This window comes from Cynocephalus volans, chromosome 2 (genome assembly GCF_027409185.1).
Source record: "Cynocephalus volans isolate mCynVol1 chromosome 2, mCynVol1.pri, whole genome shotgun sequence".
NCBI lineage: Eukaryota > Metazoa > Chordata > Mammalia > Dermoptera > Cynocephalidae > Cynocephalus > Cynocephalus volans.
The window spans coordinates 205,374,432-205,393,142 of record NC_084461.1 but is presented as its reverse complement, the minus strand read 5'-3'; the positions used below and the strand labels follow the sequence as shown (position 1 = coordinate 205,393,142).

The window sequence follows — 18,711 nt, the reverse complement described above, 5'->3', positions numbered from 1 at the left end:
AAACCCAGTTAAGTCCTACCCAGCTTTGAGTATTTGTGCTTGCCTGATGTTGGGAGGTTCTCCTGAGAACTGAGGACCATCTTTCTCTGAAAGGCAAGGCAGCCTCTAACAGTGTAGGGGAGGATGATGCGGAGGGCCTGACATCCAAACACAGCCTATACTTAATCTTAGACCCCACGAGGAATCCTGGACTCCCTGATCCCAAGTGATTTTAAATGACCAAGTATTTACCCAACAATAGCTCCATTATCAAGAATTCTACTCCTCCCCCGTCTCAAAGAAACAGACTTTTGAGCAGAGTTTGAGGGGCCATTGGAAATCTGAAGCAATAGCACCAGTACATTTAAACATCCCTTTCCAAGTATAGTTCCTCCAATTCTAAGTGAAAACACTTAAAAGCACTCAAAGTGTCCCAGGAATGGAGTATTATATCCTTTTTTTCCCTAGTTTCAACCCATAGAGCATGGCACAGTGAAAAGAACCACGAGCTCAGTCGGGCGGGCGCGGAGACGCTTCTGGAAGGAACACCGCGATGGCTGCCCAGGGAGAGCCCCAGGTCCAGTTCAAACTTGTATTGGTTGGTGATGGTGGTGCTGGAAAAACTGCATTCGTGAAACATCACTTGACCGGTGAATTTGAGAAGTATGTAGCCACCCTGGGTGTTGAGGTCCATCCCCTCGTGTTCCATACCAACAGAGGTCCTATTAAGTTCAATGTATGGGATACAGCTGGCCAGGAGAAATTTGGTGGACTGAGAGATGGTTATTACATCCAAGCCCAATGTGCCATTATGATGTTTGATGTAACATCGAGAGTTACTTACAAGAATGTGCCTAACTGGCATAGAGACCTTGTACGAGTATGTGAAAACATCCCCATTGTGTTGTGTGGCAACAAAGTGGATATTAAGGACAGGAAAGTGAAGGCAAAATCTATTGTCTTTCACCGAAAGAAGAATCTGCAGTACTATGACATTTCTGCCAAAAGTAACTACAACTTTGAAAAGCCCTTCCTCTGGCTTGCACGAAAGCTCATTGGAGACCCTAACTTGGAGTTTGTTGCCATGCCTGCTCTTGCCCCACCAGAGGTTGTCATGGACCCAGCTTTGGCAGCACAGTATGAGCATGATTTAGAGGTTGCTCAGACAACTGCTCTCCCGGATGAGGATGATGACGTGTGAGAGAGAAGCTGGAGCCCAGCGTCAGAAGTCTAGTTTTATAGGCAGCTGTCCTGTGATGTCAGCGGTGCAGCGTGTGTGCCACTTTATTATCTAGCTAAGCAGAACATGTGCTTCATCTGTGGGATGCTGAAGGAGATGAATGGGCTTCGGAGTGAATGTGGCAGTTAAAAAAAATATCTTCATTGTTTGGACCTGCATGTTTAGCTGTTTTGGAACGCAGTTGATTTCTTGAGTTTCAAATGTAAGACTGCTATAGCCACATCACAATAGTCGGTGGTGAAATCTTGTTTGTTACTGTCATTCCCATTCCTTTTCGTTTAGAATCAGAATAAAGCTGTATTTCAAATATCTAAAAAAAAAATAATAAATAACGAAAAGAACCACGAACAAGGATTTAGGGAATCCAAATGCTACTCTAGGTTGTCGCTAACTTTGCTGTGACCTTGAAGAGGTATTTCTCTGGACTTCAGTATTCCCTAATGGAACATTGAGATGACCCCTTAACTATTTCATAAATTTTTCTTGATCTGACAAACTTTAAAACATCTTAAGAGTAGACCCAGAAGGAAACCTTTATCACGCAGTAGAGAAGGCTTCCAAGTTTATGCCACATGTAATTTATAGCTCCCTCTTAGGTCCTCTCAATGAACCCCATTTGTCACTTATAGAATTTTGTGTCCATACCACCCCACACCCCATCCCCAGACCAAAGAAGATGGCTTACTCACAGAGTACTTTGAGTTGAATTAAAACACATAATCCAACTCCCACACTTAAAAAATGAGGGACCTCGGGCCGGCCCGTGGCTCACTCGGAAGAGTGCGGCACTGGTAGTACCCAGGCCGCAGGTTCGGATCCTATATAGGGATGGCCAGTGCGCTCACTGGCTGAACGTGGTGCAGACAACACCATGCCGAGGGTTGCGATCCCCTTACCGATCAGAAAAAAAATAAAAAATAAAATAATTTTTAAAAATGAGAGACCTGAGCCTAGAACTTTGGAAGGATGGCTCTGCTGGAGCCCACCAGAGGGTAGTACTCTAAAGTCTTGGGTGGGGGCTATCCTCTGTGGTTTATAAGCTGTGTGAATCCTAGAGGTCCACAACCTTTGCACCTCAACTTCCTCATCTGTGAGGTAGGAACAAAACCTTTCAGAAAATGGCTGTAAAATGAAAATGTGAGTGCTTCAGCAACTATGAAGGACATTTCAAATGTAACACAATGTTTATGTCTGCAAGTTACCAAAGCCAAGTGTCAGCCACATAAAGTTTGCAGCTTTAAAATATTTGACCCATTGGTTGGAGCACGGTATTGTAACAGGTCAAGGGTTCGGATCCCCGAACCAGCCAGCTGCCAGAAAAACAACATACCTGACCCACTAATTGGAGTGAAACCCAGTAACCACTTTAGCATAAAATTAGGTCAACTTGAAACAGGCTTCCTAAAGACTATTTATTAGCACGTAGGGGTTATATCTCTAGTTCAGAATGAGAAAATCGGTTAAACTTCCATGTTAAAGAGTTATGTGCTCCACAATATAAATTCAGAGGTAGGGTCATGGCCATTTTCATTCATCTAGTGTCAAGCTTTAGCCACGAATAAGGTGTTTAAGACCTCTGTGTAACTGAACCAATCCACTTAAACATGTTAAGTCCTAGGCAAAACACTGGAGATGATAAAAATTGTGAGGGGCTCAAAGAATAGTCAGTTGGTGATGCTGAATCTCAAGTGATGCCTTGAGGAGAAAGAAAATGGGCAGTGTTTAAGGAGTTAGGCTTAAAAAAAAAAAAAAAACCTCAAACTCAGATTGAGGCTTTTCTATTTTAAAGACACTTAAAATTTTCATTAATAATCACTAAAGATTTTCTCAGGGATCCAGGTTGTGCCCTAACTTTATTACATCTAATATAGAAAGATTAAGAAAATTTGAGGACATGTATAAGCTCAACATTTACATTCAGTGTTAAATATCAACCAAACTCCAGGATGGGTTAAGACACCTGCCCCCGAGTTAAACATAGACCACAACCTTTAAGAGGTGCTATACTATGGCAGAAAGCACTTTGTTCTGCTAAGCTCATTTACAAGCATCAGTTACCAGGACGAATGGATCAGAGAGGCTACGTTAGCTGGGGTCACAGACAACTATTTTAAAAGTCATGAGTCATGTGTGTACTGCAAAACATATAATGGAATCAGAGGGAAGGAACACGCTTGGATACCATACTACAAACACTTCAATGTTTGAGACTCAAACTAGGATTCAGACGGTGACAGCTCCTTGGGAGGGAAAAATCAAGACCATACACATAGAGATAATATCCCCAAAGCAGCATTTATTTACCCACTGAATTCCAAAACATTTATTTTAGAAGTCTGGCATTTCATATTCACCCATCTTGATTGACATGGGCTGACACACATGGCGCTGTCAGGATAATACACAAGGACAATAGCCAAAGAGTTACAAAAAATAAATCCATGATTCTTAAACAATCGCAACCAAACAGAAGTTACAAATATCAAAACTTTAGATGCATTGCATTGAAAGGAAGGTTTGTGCACATCATAATTTAAAGAGGCAAAACAAGGCGCTACTGAAACCTCACATTAAACAGTTTATTATAAAGCTGATGGAAAGGAGCAAGTTGTCTCTCTGTATCAGCTTTCCTTAGTTTTCCATTAGCTGAGGAAAGAGGTGGGAGGGGTGAATTCATTTTTGCATGCACAGATGTACTGCTTAACAAAACACTATATCAGCTTGTTTTAAATGGGTCTTTTAAATATCAACTGTAGCCTTTGCTGGCTAATTCTCTTTTCTAAACTCCCCCATTACCTTTGCCTGGATTTCCCATAGATCAATAGGCATAGTAAAATGCCTCACTCAGAACACAATTCTCTTCAAAAAGGGAGCTCCTGTGGGCTCAAAGCAACCATCAATCCAGCAATGCCCATGAAGAATTATCTGAAACTGCTTCCCAAGGGACAGGAGAGCAGATCTGAGTAGCTGTGCTGCCAATACAGATAGGTTTAGCACTAGATATTTAGTGATTGTGGCAAGGAAGAATCGGTGATGACGGGGGTGGTGGGTGAAGGAAGGGCCAGGGACCCAAAGGATCTTCAGTTGCCTTCTCCTGCTTCTTCATCCTGCTGGTCGCTCGTCCAGAGGGTGAGGTTGTCTCGCAGCAACTGCATGATGAGCGTGGAGTCCTTATAGGAATCCTCATTTAGTGTGTCCAGCTCAGCTATGGCATCATCAAAGGCTTGTTTGGCTAAGAGGCAGGCCTGCTCAGGTGCATTCTGGATCTCGTAGTAGAATACAGAGAAGTTGAGGGCCAGGCCCAGCCGGATGGGGTGCGTCGGTTGCATGTGCTCTTTGCTGATTTCAAAGGCTTCCTTGTAAGCAGCCTCAGAAGCTTCGACCACACTGTTTTTCTTCTCCCCAGAAGCTACCTCTGCTAAGTAGCGGTAGTAATCACCTTTCATTTTCAGGTAAAACACCTTGCTCTCATATTGGAAATCATTGCAGTTCTTGATGAGGAACTTATCAAGCAGAGCCAGGACATCATTGCAAACTGTCTCCAGCTCTTTCTCAATCTTCTCCCGGTAAGCTTTAACTTTCTCCAATTTCTTTTCATTTCCATCAGCCATGGTTTTCTGCTCAATGCTGCTAATGACCCTCCAGGAAGATCGCCTGGCACCAACCACATTCTTGTAGGCCACAGAGAGAAGATTTCGATCTTCATTGGAGAGAGGTTCATTCAGTTCTGTCACCTGCAAAACCCCAAAAAGATAAACACTGAAAATCATGGAAAGAAACCCTTCCTCTTCAACATAATCAATAATCCTTCTCAAGAACAGGATTATGGACAAGCCACGAGAATAAAAAGCACTCATGGACAAAACCAATTTAGATACGGATCCTATCTGAAGGAAGACTGTAATCTAACAGAAGAAATAAATACTCGGAACTCAAAACAGGACATGATAGGGCCTTAAGAAATTCATGGATAATCACAGAAAGGTTGTGAGTTGGTGGTATATACTGGTAGAGAAGAAAATATTGAGGTTCAGCAATAAGCTTGTGCAATCCCCCTGGTCAAATGTTCGATGACAGCCTGTTCCAGATTCTACTTCTAGCTTTATTCTCTGAAGAGAACCAATCACACCTCAAATGCATATTAACAGATAGGAGCTAAATGGATGAGATCAAACACACAGATGTGGCAGCCAGATCTTTACCCTGTGTGGTTACTCCACACTGATACTCCTACCTCTCCAAGCCAAAATGGAGAATGATGCACCAGTGACAGTAAAGTATTCCCAGTCTCTGCTGAAAGGAAGCACAGTTACTCTGCAGCAAGCTTTATTCTGACAAACCTGAGAGGAAACCCTGACTGGCCATCAAGGATAGAAGCACCAATTATTTTAAATGGAAGAGTTAAATTTCACAAGTTGTTAACTTCCCTTAGTTCTCCATGATGCCAACTCTAAGTGAACCAGCTAAGTGGTCAGTGGAAAGAGCACTAAACTTTTGTGGGTTGAACTGTACCCCCCCACCCCCTGCCCACCACCCACCTTAATAAGATATGTTGAAGTCCCAACCCCTGGTACCTGCGAATGTGATGTTATTTGGAAACAGGATCTTTGCAGATGTAATTAGTTAAAGTCATACTGGATTAGGGTGTGCCCTAAAGCCAATGACTGATGTCCTTATAAGGAGAACAAAATTTGGAGACACACACAGACACAGACACACACACACACACATACACACGGAGAATGCCATGTGATAATGGAGACAGAGACCGGAGTGATTCATCTACAAGCCAAGAACACTAATGGTTGCTGGAAGCCACCAGAAGCTAGGAGAGAGGCAAGGAGAGATTCTTCCCCAGAGTCTTCAGAGGGAGCACAGCCCTGCCAACACCTCAATTTCAGATTTCTAGCCTCCAGAATTATGAGAGAATAAAATTCTGCTTTTTTTTTAGCCACCCAGTTTGTGGTACTTTGTTCAGCAGCTCTAGGAAACTAATACAGACTTAAAATCAGAAAACCCTCAGCAAAGCCAACTTGCTAAAAACTGACCCCAGATATTTCACAAGCCCTCAAAAGAACCTGTAGCTTCTACAAAGTAGGGGGGGGGGGGGCATTCCTTAATATGACCTACTAGGTAAAGGTCTTTTTTTTTTTCCCCCCATGGCCCAACCCACTAAAGGTCTTTAATTTTAAAAAAGGAAAAAAGAAAGCAAAGCACTTAGGAAACCATGAAACACTAAATAGAAAAGGTATCACTTAAATCAAACTCTAAGGACAGAAGATGCACCAATCCACCAATGGAGGAAGAAAGCCAAGTTCAAAAGAAAGTTATCAACAGCATATTCAAGAAGACATGCTTAGGGCCGAGCCAGTGGCGCACTCGGGAGAGTGTGGTGCTGGGAGCGCGGCGACGCTCCCGCCACGGGTTCGGATCCTATATAGGAATGGCCGGTGCACTCACTGGCTGAGTGCCGGTCACGAAAAGGACAAAAAAAAGAAGACATGCTTAAATAAAATGGGTTGAGAAGACTGAGCAGTGGAGAATCTGACATTTTAAACAATCATGGGTTTTTTCTAGGGAATTAGTGGTTCAAGAACATAAGCAACAAATGTAATTATCATATGTAAAAATCAGAAAATTTGTGTCAAATTCTTACAAAGTAAAACAAGCAATTGTCTATTGAGTCCTCCCTGCCCACAAATCCCACAAAAATAAAAATATTAGCTCCTTCTAATTTCCCCATTTCCTTGTTCCCCAGTACCCTACTCTTTTGCTGCAAATTCTTAACCCAAGATTATGTCTCTCCTCCTTTGCCTACTCAAATAAACCAAACCCCACTTCTTTTTTCAGTGTGGTCTTTAGCTACAAGCTGCCCTGGCCATTCCCCAGAAGGGCTGCCTCCACTCTAGTCAATGCAGATTCCTCATTCTTCCTCACATGTACATTAGTAGTCTCCACACCTCTCACTGTGATGTGCCCCAGTCCAGGGCAATTTTCTACTCACTACTAATCCAAAATCCATGCTCCCTTCACATCCAGTTGAAGACTTGTAACCTCACTAGTTTTCCTTCAGTAAGTGCCTTTAAACACTCACATATATTTGTTTATTGGAAATGTAAAGAGACTTTGTAGATATTTATTTAGTCTTTTAAAGAAGCAACCCTTCTAAATCAAAATTCTGCCCTAAATACTCTGACAAATTTCAAGATGCTCGAATCCTCACTTTTCTAGAGCAACATTCAATAAAACAAAACATGAGGCAGGAACAGAATTTGGAGAATTCCTTAGATCTTACAGTAACTGAATCCAACTAAGACCACTTGACATTAAAATGCAAATAATATCCATAAGGAGTCACCATATATACCTCATCCTGTGACTACACCAAGCTAACTTCTCAGAGTATATCACTAAAACTGAATGCATATCTGAAATAGAGCTATATATCATACAGTGTATTGATAGATACACTGTACAAGTACATATCAGTATAATCAGGGACAGTATAATTACTAAAACCTAAAACATCTGGAGTTTAGTCTGAGCTAGCTGTGTGACCTTAAACAAATCACAACCTTTGTGAGCATCAAAAGTAAAATAAGGAGGATCAGCCTAAATGAACTTCAAGGCCTCCTTCAACTCCAACATTCTACGATTCCATTTTTCCTGAGCATCAGTAAAAAGGATGGTAAGGCATGAGGTCGATCCTACTAATGTAAGTGAAGTTTGGGTGTATCAAGAATTCATGTAAGTATATTTTTTCTCCATTGGGAGTAAACTGCCAAAAAAGGCTACTGGGCAATATTTATAATGACACCTTCACAAGAAAAATCATTTACTAGGAGTATTAGTGTTCATTTAACAATCACCTGGTTGCCTGCCAGTCTGAATGAATCACTATCAGCATCAGCTGAGAGTGACTAAGAACTAAGCAATCAAATATTGTTCTTAGAACACCAGCCAGAGCCTAATTAGGAAATAACTGGATACATTTAAATATAGTATTTTTTAATACTCCTGAGTTATATCTCAGTTAACAAAAGGAAACTAGTTTATTAGTTGATCAGATAACTAAAGAAAACTGAGCTTTCCCCAGATTGGAAAATTATAGACCAAAGTGAAATCAGATGGCCTATTAAAACAAAAAAGATTTACAGCCAGTTTTGACTGGTGATATTTATTGCAAATAACCTCCATTAACATTGGTTAGCACCAGTTCCCCACACTTCAAATACCAAAATACCATATACAGTACTAAGAGAAGCAGACACTGGGAGGCAATGTGGTGTCATGGAAAGGACCATGACACACTATTAGTCTCAAACATGCTACATACTAAACAGCCAAATGATCATCTGCAGAATCTAGGGAGATGAGATTTATTGCATCTCTACAATCATAGGTTGCCAAATAGTTTCTAATTAGGAATATGAAGCGAAGACAAGACACTGAATGTTAGAGACAGAAGAGACCTAGACAGTGGATCTCATCCTCCTGTCCACTCCAACACCAGAATTACAGCACTCATTTCCGTCATGTCAGCAGTCCTCAGCACAGCCACTCTAGGCACTCAGTCATCACATGGCTACAGCCCCCTCTGCTCACAGCCTCTCTGCCTTCTTGCTCTCCTGCCCACCTCCCTGCCCCATTTAATCCTGTTTACACCCTTCCTGAAAACCTTAAATTGATCGGCCCTTCCTATTTATAAAGGTCCTCCTCTCCATTTCTTTTTGAGAAAGTACTCCTTGCCAGCCATTTTACTAATGTCCTTACCACACAGCCTTTGGCTATAGCAATTCCCAACCCCAGGGCACTCGCTGACACTCATTTTCTCTGCTCCAGGACTACACAGTAATTACTAACAGTCACAAATAACCTGGCTGCTGCTAATTCATTTATCTTCCTATGACACCATTTGCTTACTCAAAAGTCCCAAAGGTCCTCCTCCCACTACTCACAAGGCAATAAATAATGTGTTTGTGAATAAAAATAATCCACTGCTAAAAATAGCATAGGGACCATTTAGGAAAATTTAAAGTTCTTAATCTAGAAGTCATGCAACATCAAAGGTAATACTGAGCAAACAAAAATGCTACCCCTGAGCTGCCAGGCCATATAGTTAGAGGTAATGTTATTTCTGAACGGCTCTTCCATCCTTCATACCTACACAGACACTATTGTCTCATCTATTACAGTTACCCACATCCACATGCCATCAACAAGCTTCCTTCTTTATGAGTTTATAACAGAAGAAAACAATTCTCACCAACAATAACATAACCACATCATAAAATCTTTAAACTTCTTTGGCAGAACCCTGCATGTTTAAAAAAAAAAAAAGCTATACGAATGAAAGCTTTTTTGGCTCTTTCCCAAGTTAATGCCCTGGAAGTGAGACTCCTCTACTTAGACCCAAGCTGGCAGAGAAGCAAGGAGCATCCCCAGCCGGGACCAGGCTGAACTCCCCACCAGGGTGAGGCCACAGTTCTATAAGGCCACAAGACAGGCTAAATTTCAAGTTAGAACAGACAAGTTCAGGTAATTAATATCCAATCTAAGCTTAATATTAGCCAAATAAAATAGCTACCTTTGTATTGTTAAGAGACTGCCTTTGCCTTCCTTTTGACATAACTAACAATTTTCATACAGATCGACAGGAATTAAATACAACCCCATCTGAATAGCATTAATGCATGCTACTCTCTCTGGAGACACCAGGATTGAAGGCTTCAGAAGCTGTGCCAGGTTCTGATCACAGGAAGGGCCAACACCCACCGCCGCAGAAGGGAATGCCACTGCAGTAAGGAGTGGGAAGAGGACCAAAATGCTGGGCATAAGACAGGCTGCCTCCACTTGGACACTAGGAGGAATTTTACCAGCAACCTAGAGACTGAAATTTTGGGGACTATAGGCTTATAGAATATACTAAAGGCAATATGGACAAACAATTGGTGCCAAGAACATAAAACAATTCCTTAAAATACCACAAGTAAAAGACAGTACTGCATTTCTTAATGCAGAGCAGGAAATCAAATTCAATTAATGCTTTGCCTGTTAAGCTAAAAAAACTCCTGGCCTTCAGGAGAACAAGCAAAACCCAGATCTGTTTCCCTCTTATGCTTCTCTGCTATAGCTAAGACCCATAAGTGATAGATTCTATTTTTAATCAAACTTGGCAAGAATGACTTACATCCAACAGATAAAACTATCCGTTAAGTAAGTCTACATAAGTAAAGTGCTTGGAATTTAGCCAATGATGACAATGGTTAATATGCCAGAATGTATACTAGAAATATTATCCCTTAGCCTCGTGGGGCATTATCATACAGTGGTTACAGAGAGAGCTCTAAATTCAAGAGTTCAAATCTTGGCTTCACAACTTACTAGCTGTTTGACCATGAGAAAATCAACCTCTTAGTCTCATTTGTAAAATGGAGTTAATAACAGTACCTATGCAGAGTTGTTATAAAGATTAAATGAGAATGTACTCATGGAATAACAACTACCATTTACTGAGCACCTAATAAGTAAAATGATAAATTCCATTAACTTGCCACATGTAACATGAAAAACTATAAAAAATAAAATTAAATAAATAAATGATAACTTAAAAAGTAAATAAAAGAAAAAAACACATTTGGGGTACACACTTCCAAACCATATTTCTGGAAAAGTGTAGTGGTAGACACTATACCACTAATAAAAAAAGTCCCAAAGATAAGAAAACACATTTTTTGTTTCTTTAAAGGAGTAGTGGGGTCCTTGACTGTGGAAGATTTTCTGGGGATAATTCAGGCACCTAAACCCAAATGGGGGCCACAACTCCCACTTTACTGCGGCAAAGCTATGTGAGCTGTTTGCCACCTGATGTACCTTTTAATTCAGACTATTACAAGAATAATCTAGAGCCTTCTTCCTTCCTCAACCAATATATGACGGAGATAATTACATTCCAAATGACCAGTTAGTGGGAAACAGGACTCACTCATTTTTATATATTTTAAACTGTTGTACCAATGTGACTTCAAGATTTCATACCAACCAAAATTCTGGTACACCTCAAAATCGTCCTTGTTGATATCTGCAACACAGATTGTCTCCTGGACCACTCAGTTGTGCTCTCTTTTTACACACCACCTGCTCGTTTGCCCACTTCCCATAATCTCTCAGCTGTTGGAATAAGGGCCTCTTGCCACTGGTTGAGCCAAGTGCCTCTTCCTCTCCAATTCCTGTTTCCTTAAACTGCAGTTTTGTTTCCTACCATTAAGATATCTACAGATATTCTTCAAGTCCTTCAAACATATTTCTCCCCATCCTGTCTACATTGCAGTCAACTGCATGTCAGTGTTATAACATGCTATCCCAGAAAATTTTTGTTTTATAACCTCACGATCAACATCTATATGTTTTTAATATAAAATAGATGACTCAGAATAAGAGACATGATTGAATTATGCCTACCCATGAGTATTTACCGGAACTCTATCTGGTTATTTTCCTTCTTCCCTTAAATCAGTCTTACACACTAACATTTTAATCCCAAATTTATAGGTTTAGTTCATAGTTCTTATAAAATGGTATTATACCCATTTTACAGAGATTATGAATTGTGAAAAGTCAGTCAAAGCCTGACCTAAGAACTTGGGTTCTAGAATCTTTCAAAATGGTTCTTCCCACTATTACACTCTATGTAAGCTAACAAGTATGAGGTAAGGAGAGCCTGAAGATACTCCTGTATACCTCACTTCAGAAACACTTCTTGCCTCTTCAAATTATAGGGTGAGGCAGGGAATCACAGTTCTCAACTGATTTGCGGCAACGCCGCTGGTTCCAATACACATGATTTTTCTCAAAGCTTACCAACACTGTCCTCCACGTGACGCTGGTAGAATAAGAAATATCAATCATTACAAGCAGGCAATATTATTAGGCGACCATTTAAATTATAAAGGAAACAGGAAACAGGTTAGAAGATTGAAGGCAAAAACTGACTTGTTAGTAACACCAACATTACTAGTTTTATACTTCAGAGGATCTGAAACCAAGATGTAAATTTCAAGGTCACATAGTGGTGGCATCAGAACACACCCTCACTCAGGTGCTCTGCGCCATCCTCTCCAGAGCAGTCTACTTACCTGCCTTTCTGCCGCCCTGAAGAAAGCCCACATAAACCCAGGGTTACTAGATTCAGACTGTTTGCAAAAGCTCTAGTCAAGGTTTATGATATTAACAAAAGGGGGACTGAGTCATCCCAATAACATTCATTAAAAATTTAATCTACAAACACCAATTTAACAGCTAAAACACAAAAAACTGTCTTCCGCTGACCTCTGCCAAGTCCCTTCCAATTCCATTAATTTAGATGGTGAAAAAAAATCAAAGAAATGGGAATACTGACCCCAAAAATGTTTTTTCTTTTTTTTAAAGTTCTTATTTTTTTAATAGGAGTTACCTTAAGGGGATGGTTTATCACAATTCTGCGATAATAGCTCTAGAATGTACTTTCTAGTCATTTTTCCTTAACCTCAATTCATCTTCCTTCTTTCTTTTCAACATCTTTATTCACCAAAGGGCTCCTAACATTGCAGCCTTCAAGTCCCACTCACAGGTTGAGAAAGGGCCTCACAAAAATGTCCAGAGGCCTCAGACTGTGAAATACCAGGACTGCTCAGTTAAGTGTGACTTGTGTGGACAGAGGGAGCTTTATCCCAAAGAAAATTAAGCTTTAGGACCCACTCCAAAAAAAACGCATACAGTCAGTCCTGTTTCTTCACAATTTGCAAAACTGTATATTTCATTTTCTGAAAGAGGGCCCTCAGAATTACATAAAGTTCAGACCTCAAACCTATACCATCTCCTGGTATGGATGAAAACCTCCTATCTAAGCTCAACAGCATGCCATTGAGTGCTCAAATCAGGATCACCAATGAATCAACAAATGTGCCTTGGTGTTGCTGATTTCCAAACACACCTAATCAAATGGGTAACAAGGACATTACAGGGAAAATAACTCAAAGTATCCTTCTTACCTGGATAATCCTAAATATTGGCCTCAACTACAATTTCACCTGATATTAATATCAAATGCCTTAAAATGAGTTTTTCAAATTATTCTAAAAGTTTAGGGAGCCCCTGGCTTTGTAGTTTTTCTTTACGAAATCCTTTCAAAAGACCAGCGAAAGGACATGTGAGCAATAACCCAGGACAGTAATTCTCATCAAACCCGCTAAAAACTGCCTATGAAAGCTGGTTAAAATGCAGATTCCTAAGTCTCACCCCACAATTTCTGAATCTTTAGTAGGTCTAAAGTGGAGATCAAAGGGATCCTCCTGGGTCTCAGGAGGACAGAACATGAACACAGAAGGTTGGTGGTTGCAGTTGTAGCTCTACCCCTGTGACCTTGACGCAAAGAGAAGTAATGTTCATTTAGAAAAAACGTAAAATAACGTGAAGTGACAGGGACAGGGAGATGGTAACCGGAACTCAAAAGTCTCAGAAATGCAGGTGGTGTCTAATCCACGGTATTTGCTAGGGTGTGGCTGGGCATGACTCCTTCACCGGAAATCAAGCTGCAAAATCGAACTAAGAGGGTCTCGACTAGAAGTCACGTCTCATTTTAATCTTCAGGCATACAGCGCAGCATCAACCCTGGGGCTATACAGTGGGCCCAACACCCTCCGCCCTCACCCCATTCTCCTGCCTACGTCCACGCCTAGACTGCAGGAAGGGGGTCTTCACACACAAAGCCAGACCCGGGGTGTAGGAAGGTGGGACCAGAACAATTCGGGCAAGCACAGCGAAGAAGATCGGAATTACACGGTCTCCAGATCGTGGCGGAGAAAACCAGGAGAGAGAGGGCTCCACTCACTAGGTGATTCTTTATTACAAGTTGGGGAACAGAGGAAGGCAAGGGGGGGGTGAGCCCCAGGTCCGGTAGAACGGTCTAGAAGGAGGAATGCGGCTCCCTCACGTTTCCTTGAGCACCCTCTCCCCTCACCCAGGCTCTCAGCTAGAATGCGGCGACCCCCGCCCGGCCCCGCGGGGCTGCCTTCGCGTTCCGGAGCGGCTCCCCCCCCAGGGATCCCACCCCGAGCCCAGCCTCAGGAAATGGCGGGGCGCCCACCAGGCGCGGGAAGCGCAGTCTACGGACGGGCGGCCGCGCTCAGACGGGTCGCGGGGTCGCCCCGGGCCAGGAGAGAGACTCCACCCGGCCGCTCCATCCCTCCTCCTCGCCGAGGCCCCAGACCGGCAGCCCGGGCTACCGGCGCGCTCACCGCCTTCATGGCGGAGGCCATGTCGTCGTAGCGCTCCGCCTGCTCGGCCAGCCGCGCCCGCTGCAGCAGTTGCTCCCGGTCCCCCATGTCGCTCGCGGCTCGGCCTCGTCTCGCGTCCCACACCACTTGCTCGCCCGCCCGCTTCCCGGTTGCCGCGGAGGCAGCCGCCGCGCACGCGCACTGGCTCGCCGGCCCGGCCGAGGATGCAGGTAGCGCCGCCGCTCACGCCCTCTCGCTGGCTCGCCCGGCGCGCTGTGGCTCGCGCCGCCGACGCAGCCGAGGGAGGAGAAGCGACCGCGCGGGGGGATGGGAGGACGGGACGACGCCTGCGCAGTGGGAGCGGCCGGGCCGGGCGGCGGAAAGAGGCGAGAGTGGGAGGGGGGAAGGGCGGGCCGGCCCTAACGGTCTATTTCAAGGTGACGTCACCTACTATAAATAACTGCCGCCAGCGCCCCGCCCGAGAACCGCGCAGGCGCCCTGCGAGTACTGCATTTTACCGCCGCAGAGGTGGAGGTGGGAGAAGGGAGAAGAGGGGTGGAGACTGCGCAGCCCGAGGAGGGCGCGCAGTGATGGCTGCTGCACGGCGGCGCATTGTTACTGGCTCACCCTGAAAAGCGCCACTGAATCCACGTTAGAGATCTGGCTTGAGAAGGAGGGCCCAGAAAGCAAACCTACGGCGTAGAGAAGTCAAGGCCAAGTGTCCGCCCCGTCGTCTCGCCTGCCCCAGCCAGCCAGGCCGATGGGCTCTGCAGGGCCACACCCTGCGCTTGGGTCTGCACTGACTGGGCAGCCCCGCCACACACCCATACCCGTTCACACTCTGAGACGGGCTCCAGAGCTGCGCCCCAACTCTGAGACGTGGCCTTGGGGAGACTGTGCCTTCCATGAGAAGAGGGACTGGGTGGCCCGGCTGGGACTAGTAACGTTCACCACACACCTACTAGGACCCGGCCCAGTACTTGGCCTTTACAGGCATTATCCTGTTGAATCCTCACAACCCACTCCGCAGGTGGGCATTGCTGGTCTCCCCATTTTTCAAATGTGGAACCTAAGGCAAAGCGAGGTTTGTGGCTTGCTCGAAGTCACACAGCCTGGTTAGTGGTGGGGATAGGATCTGAGTTGAAACCCAGCTAGACTTCCTTCTTTGGTAGAGAGGGGTGTGGACCGACTGGCTGATCACTAAGTCCCTCCCAGTCCTGGCATCGATGCTGAGGGTCACTCGTGCCAGTCCCTGGGCTGGGCTGCCCAACAAGTTAGGAAAAATCCCAATGGCTAAAACACAGCCCCTGCTTAAATGCAACATGCCGAGGGAAGGGGCCTTGGGCTGTCTGAGAATTTTATTGAGCACCTACTGATGCTCAGCACTGGGGGCGTGAAGGGTAGCTTCACAATAAGTTAAGGTACAGCTCCTTCCTCTATGAGGCTGCAGGCAAACTGGACTTCGGAGATGAGAGTCGGGGAAAAGGCATTAGGGTGTGGGATATTACATGGGGAAAGGCTTGGCAGGAAGGTTAGAAACGATGGTGAGAAGAGAGGCCTGACAGTAGGCAATAAGGTTAGGAAAAACAAGATGACAGACTGTTTTAAATGCCAGGCTGCAGATGACTACAGAACCTAGAAAAGCTGTTGCTGCTATTGATGCATAATGTAGTGCTGTTATTGGTCTTTTTATGTATATATATATAAACAAATATATGTAATTTGAATTTTTGGAAACTTTTGCTGTGCTGTCAACTTTGGAAAAAGTTATCCCAGCTGACCTTGTTGAGTTGACATTGTATAGAAATTAACAGCCATATTGGTTTAGAAACATTAACTTTTTTCCATTTGTACAGGGATAAAATGCCGTTTTAAATATGTAAGTTCTTATCTACATGGGTTTGATTACAGAAACTAATAAAATATGCTCTAAATAAAAAAACAAAAATAAGTTACAGGCTGAAGATTTGAGGCTTTATCCTGAGGAAATTGGGAATCAGTAGAGGTGGCGGAAGCCATATTTCAGGCTAGGAATCTTGCTCTGGAAAGTAAGATACATTAGAAGAGAGAAGAGAGCGTCGGGAGAGGAGACTGGGCCTTTTTGGACCTCAGTTGTGCCATATGGAAAATTGGACTGGAGGAACTGTTAAAAGGACTGGAGAATAGAAATCCACATCCTGGAATGTCAGAGCTGGCAGGACACTTAAAGTCACCACTGTCCAACCCCTTATCCTATGTAAGAAGAAACTGAGGTCCATGAAGAAGGAGGGGCTGGCCCCAGTTTGTGTGGAGACTGAGCAGAGCTGGGGCCTTCATACCAAGTCTTCTGTCTCCCAGGCTTTCTTCTTCCCACTGTAATGCTAAAATGAGGACCTGGGTACTATCATACAGGATTTGAGTGTGAGCCTGGGAGGAGGCCCCACCACAGGCTTTATCATGCCTTGAAGAGTCACCTTTGCTAATGAAATCGAGGTTAACGAACCAGGCTGATCTCTCCCCTAGTGGATATCGTTAAAGAGTGTGATAGTAATTAATCTTCCATTCCACCCTCCATGAGGAAGGAGTTCTAGTGAGAGGTACAAGGGTCAGCACTGGATGGGGGGACCTCTTTGGTTCCTTCCAGCTCTTAAAGCGCTTAGAGCCCTCCTAGCTTTACTGATCATGTTGGATAGAGATTGATTTGAAAACAGTGAAAATTATGTAGAGCTGGAGCATTCTAAATAATTGATTTTGATATGCCTAGACGATACTTTGGTTCTCCAGTGAAGCTTTTTTCCTTCTCACCAAACTTCCCGACCACCACTACCCACCACCTCCCACCTGCTCCTCAACCCAGTATGCTCTGGCTCTGACCCCACTCCTCCACCTAGATGGCCTTCATCACAGCCACCAGAGTCCTCCTTGAGGTCACATCCAAGGACACTTGAATAGTCCTCACCTACCTGGCCCTCTTGGCTACCCTGGGCACAGCTGCTCACCCCTTCTTGACCAGCTCTCCTCTTCGCATTTATGACCTGCACTCTCCTGGTTTTCCCTCTGCTGCTCCAGCAGCTTCTCTTCTATCTCCTGAGTAGACTTGTCTTTTAGCCTACCCTGAAGTACTGGGGTTCCTCAGGCCTCTATCCCAGGCCCTCTGCTCACTCTTCCCTATCCTGGGCAACTCCATCCATGCCCACTCTTGAGGAACAATCTACCATGTTCCCAGCACCAGGCAAGGTGCTTTGCAGAGATGGGCATATTTTTTTCCTTAAGTTATGCCTGGTTGGTTAGAGCATGGTGTTGATAACACCAAAGTCCAGGATATGATCCCTGTACTGGCCAGCTGCCAAAATAAACAAACAAAAATATTCCTGGAAGGTAGGTACAATTTCCATATCCATTTTACAGGTGAGGAAACTGGCTCAGAGATGTTCCATGTTCACTCAGGTTGTAGAAAGCACATACAAACATCCCACCTTGTACCCTGCATGCTCTTACAGCACACAACTTCTTTGCTCTTGGGAGATAGCTGCCAATTCCCCAAAGCCTCATAAATAAAGACCAGGACAACTGCCTGGGACAGGTCACTTACTCCCAGGGCCCTAAGTCCTATCAATAAACATGGCCTTTAAGCAACTCCACAGACAGCCCCTGAGCGAGGCGAAGGCGACCAGTGATTAACATCAGACACACCATGTTGCCCCAGGGCTCAGAGCAGTTCCCCAGCACAGGGGCCAGGTCTTTGTCTTTACCTAGTACAGGGTCTCACTCAGGGAACAGAGCAAAACCCACCGTGGCTCCCTGATGACGAGTGTGTGTGGCATGATGGGGAAAAGAAAATGGTTCTGGACTTAGGTTTGAATCCTGCTCTGCCAGTTACCGGCTGATTATCCTTTGGCAAGCCACTTGTAAAACGGAACTAACCACAACTGTGTTTTAGGGTTGTTGTGGGGCTGGATCAGCAAGTGTGTGCGTGTGTGTGTACCCTGCCTGCACAGTTCTGGCACATGGAAATCACCCGCCACCATGACTATATGATAATTCCTTGCTGCATCCCACCCTGAACCAGTGGTCAACACTGCTCCGCACAAGGAACTAGATTTCCAAAGCATCGGCAGAACCCTCCACTGGAGTCCAGTGAATAGGTGACCCAGAAAAGATACGCCCTGTTTTTTTTTCTCAGATACTCTGGAACACTCTGAGCTGCCTGAGAAGTCTGGACACCAAGGGACATATTACAAAGTAAACCTGGTATTGTTC

At 44.1% G+C, this 18,711-nt stretch overlaps 2 protein-coding genes across 2 annotated transcripts; one reads left to right on the top strand and one right to left on the bottom strand.

Annotated features, from left to right (window-relative positions):
- Positions 1 to 498: 498 nt before the first annotated feature.
- On the top strand, positions 499 to 1,189 carry LOC134370228 (GTP-binding nuclear protein Ran-like). The gene has a single exon (XM_063087285.1). The coding sequence runs from the start codon at positions 533 to 535 to the stop codon at positions 1,178 to 1,180; it is 648 nt and encodes a 215-aa protein (XP_062943355.1). The 5' UTR covers positions 499 to 532; the 3' UTR covers positions 1,181 to 1,189.
- Positions 1,190 to 3,495: 2,306 nt separating this feature from the next.
- On the bottom strand, positions 3,496 to 14,759 carry YWHAH (tyrosine 3-monooxygenase/tryptophan 5-monooxygenase activation protein eta). Its single transcript, XM_063087437.1, has 2 exons — positions 14,494 to 14,759; positions 3,496 to 4,953 (listed from the first exon to the last, which is right to left on the bottom strand). Exons 1-2 carry the CDS (start codon positions 14,578 to 14,580, stop codon positions 4,300 to 4,302), a joined length of 741 nt encoding a protein of 246 aa, XP_062943507.1. The 5' UTR covers positions 14,581 to 14,759; the 3' UTR covers positions 3,496 to 4,299.
- Positions 14,760 to 18,711: the final 3,952 nt, after the last annotated feature.

Excerpts from the sequence above, each read along its gene's own strand:
- LOC134370228 (XM_063087285.1), top strand. The coding sequence starts at position 533 with ATGGCTGCCCAGGGAGAGCCCCAGGTCCAGTTCAAACTTGTATTGGTT.
- YWHAH (XM_063087437.1), bottom strand. The coding sequence starts at position 14,580 with ATGGGGGACCGGGAGCAACTGCTGCAGCGGGCGCGGCTGGCCGAGCAG. Across the intron at positions 4,954-14,493 it reads TGGCCTCCGCCATGAAGGCG|GTGACAGAACTGAATGAACC; the intron begins GTGAGCGCGCCG and ends GGGGTTTTGCAG.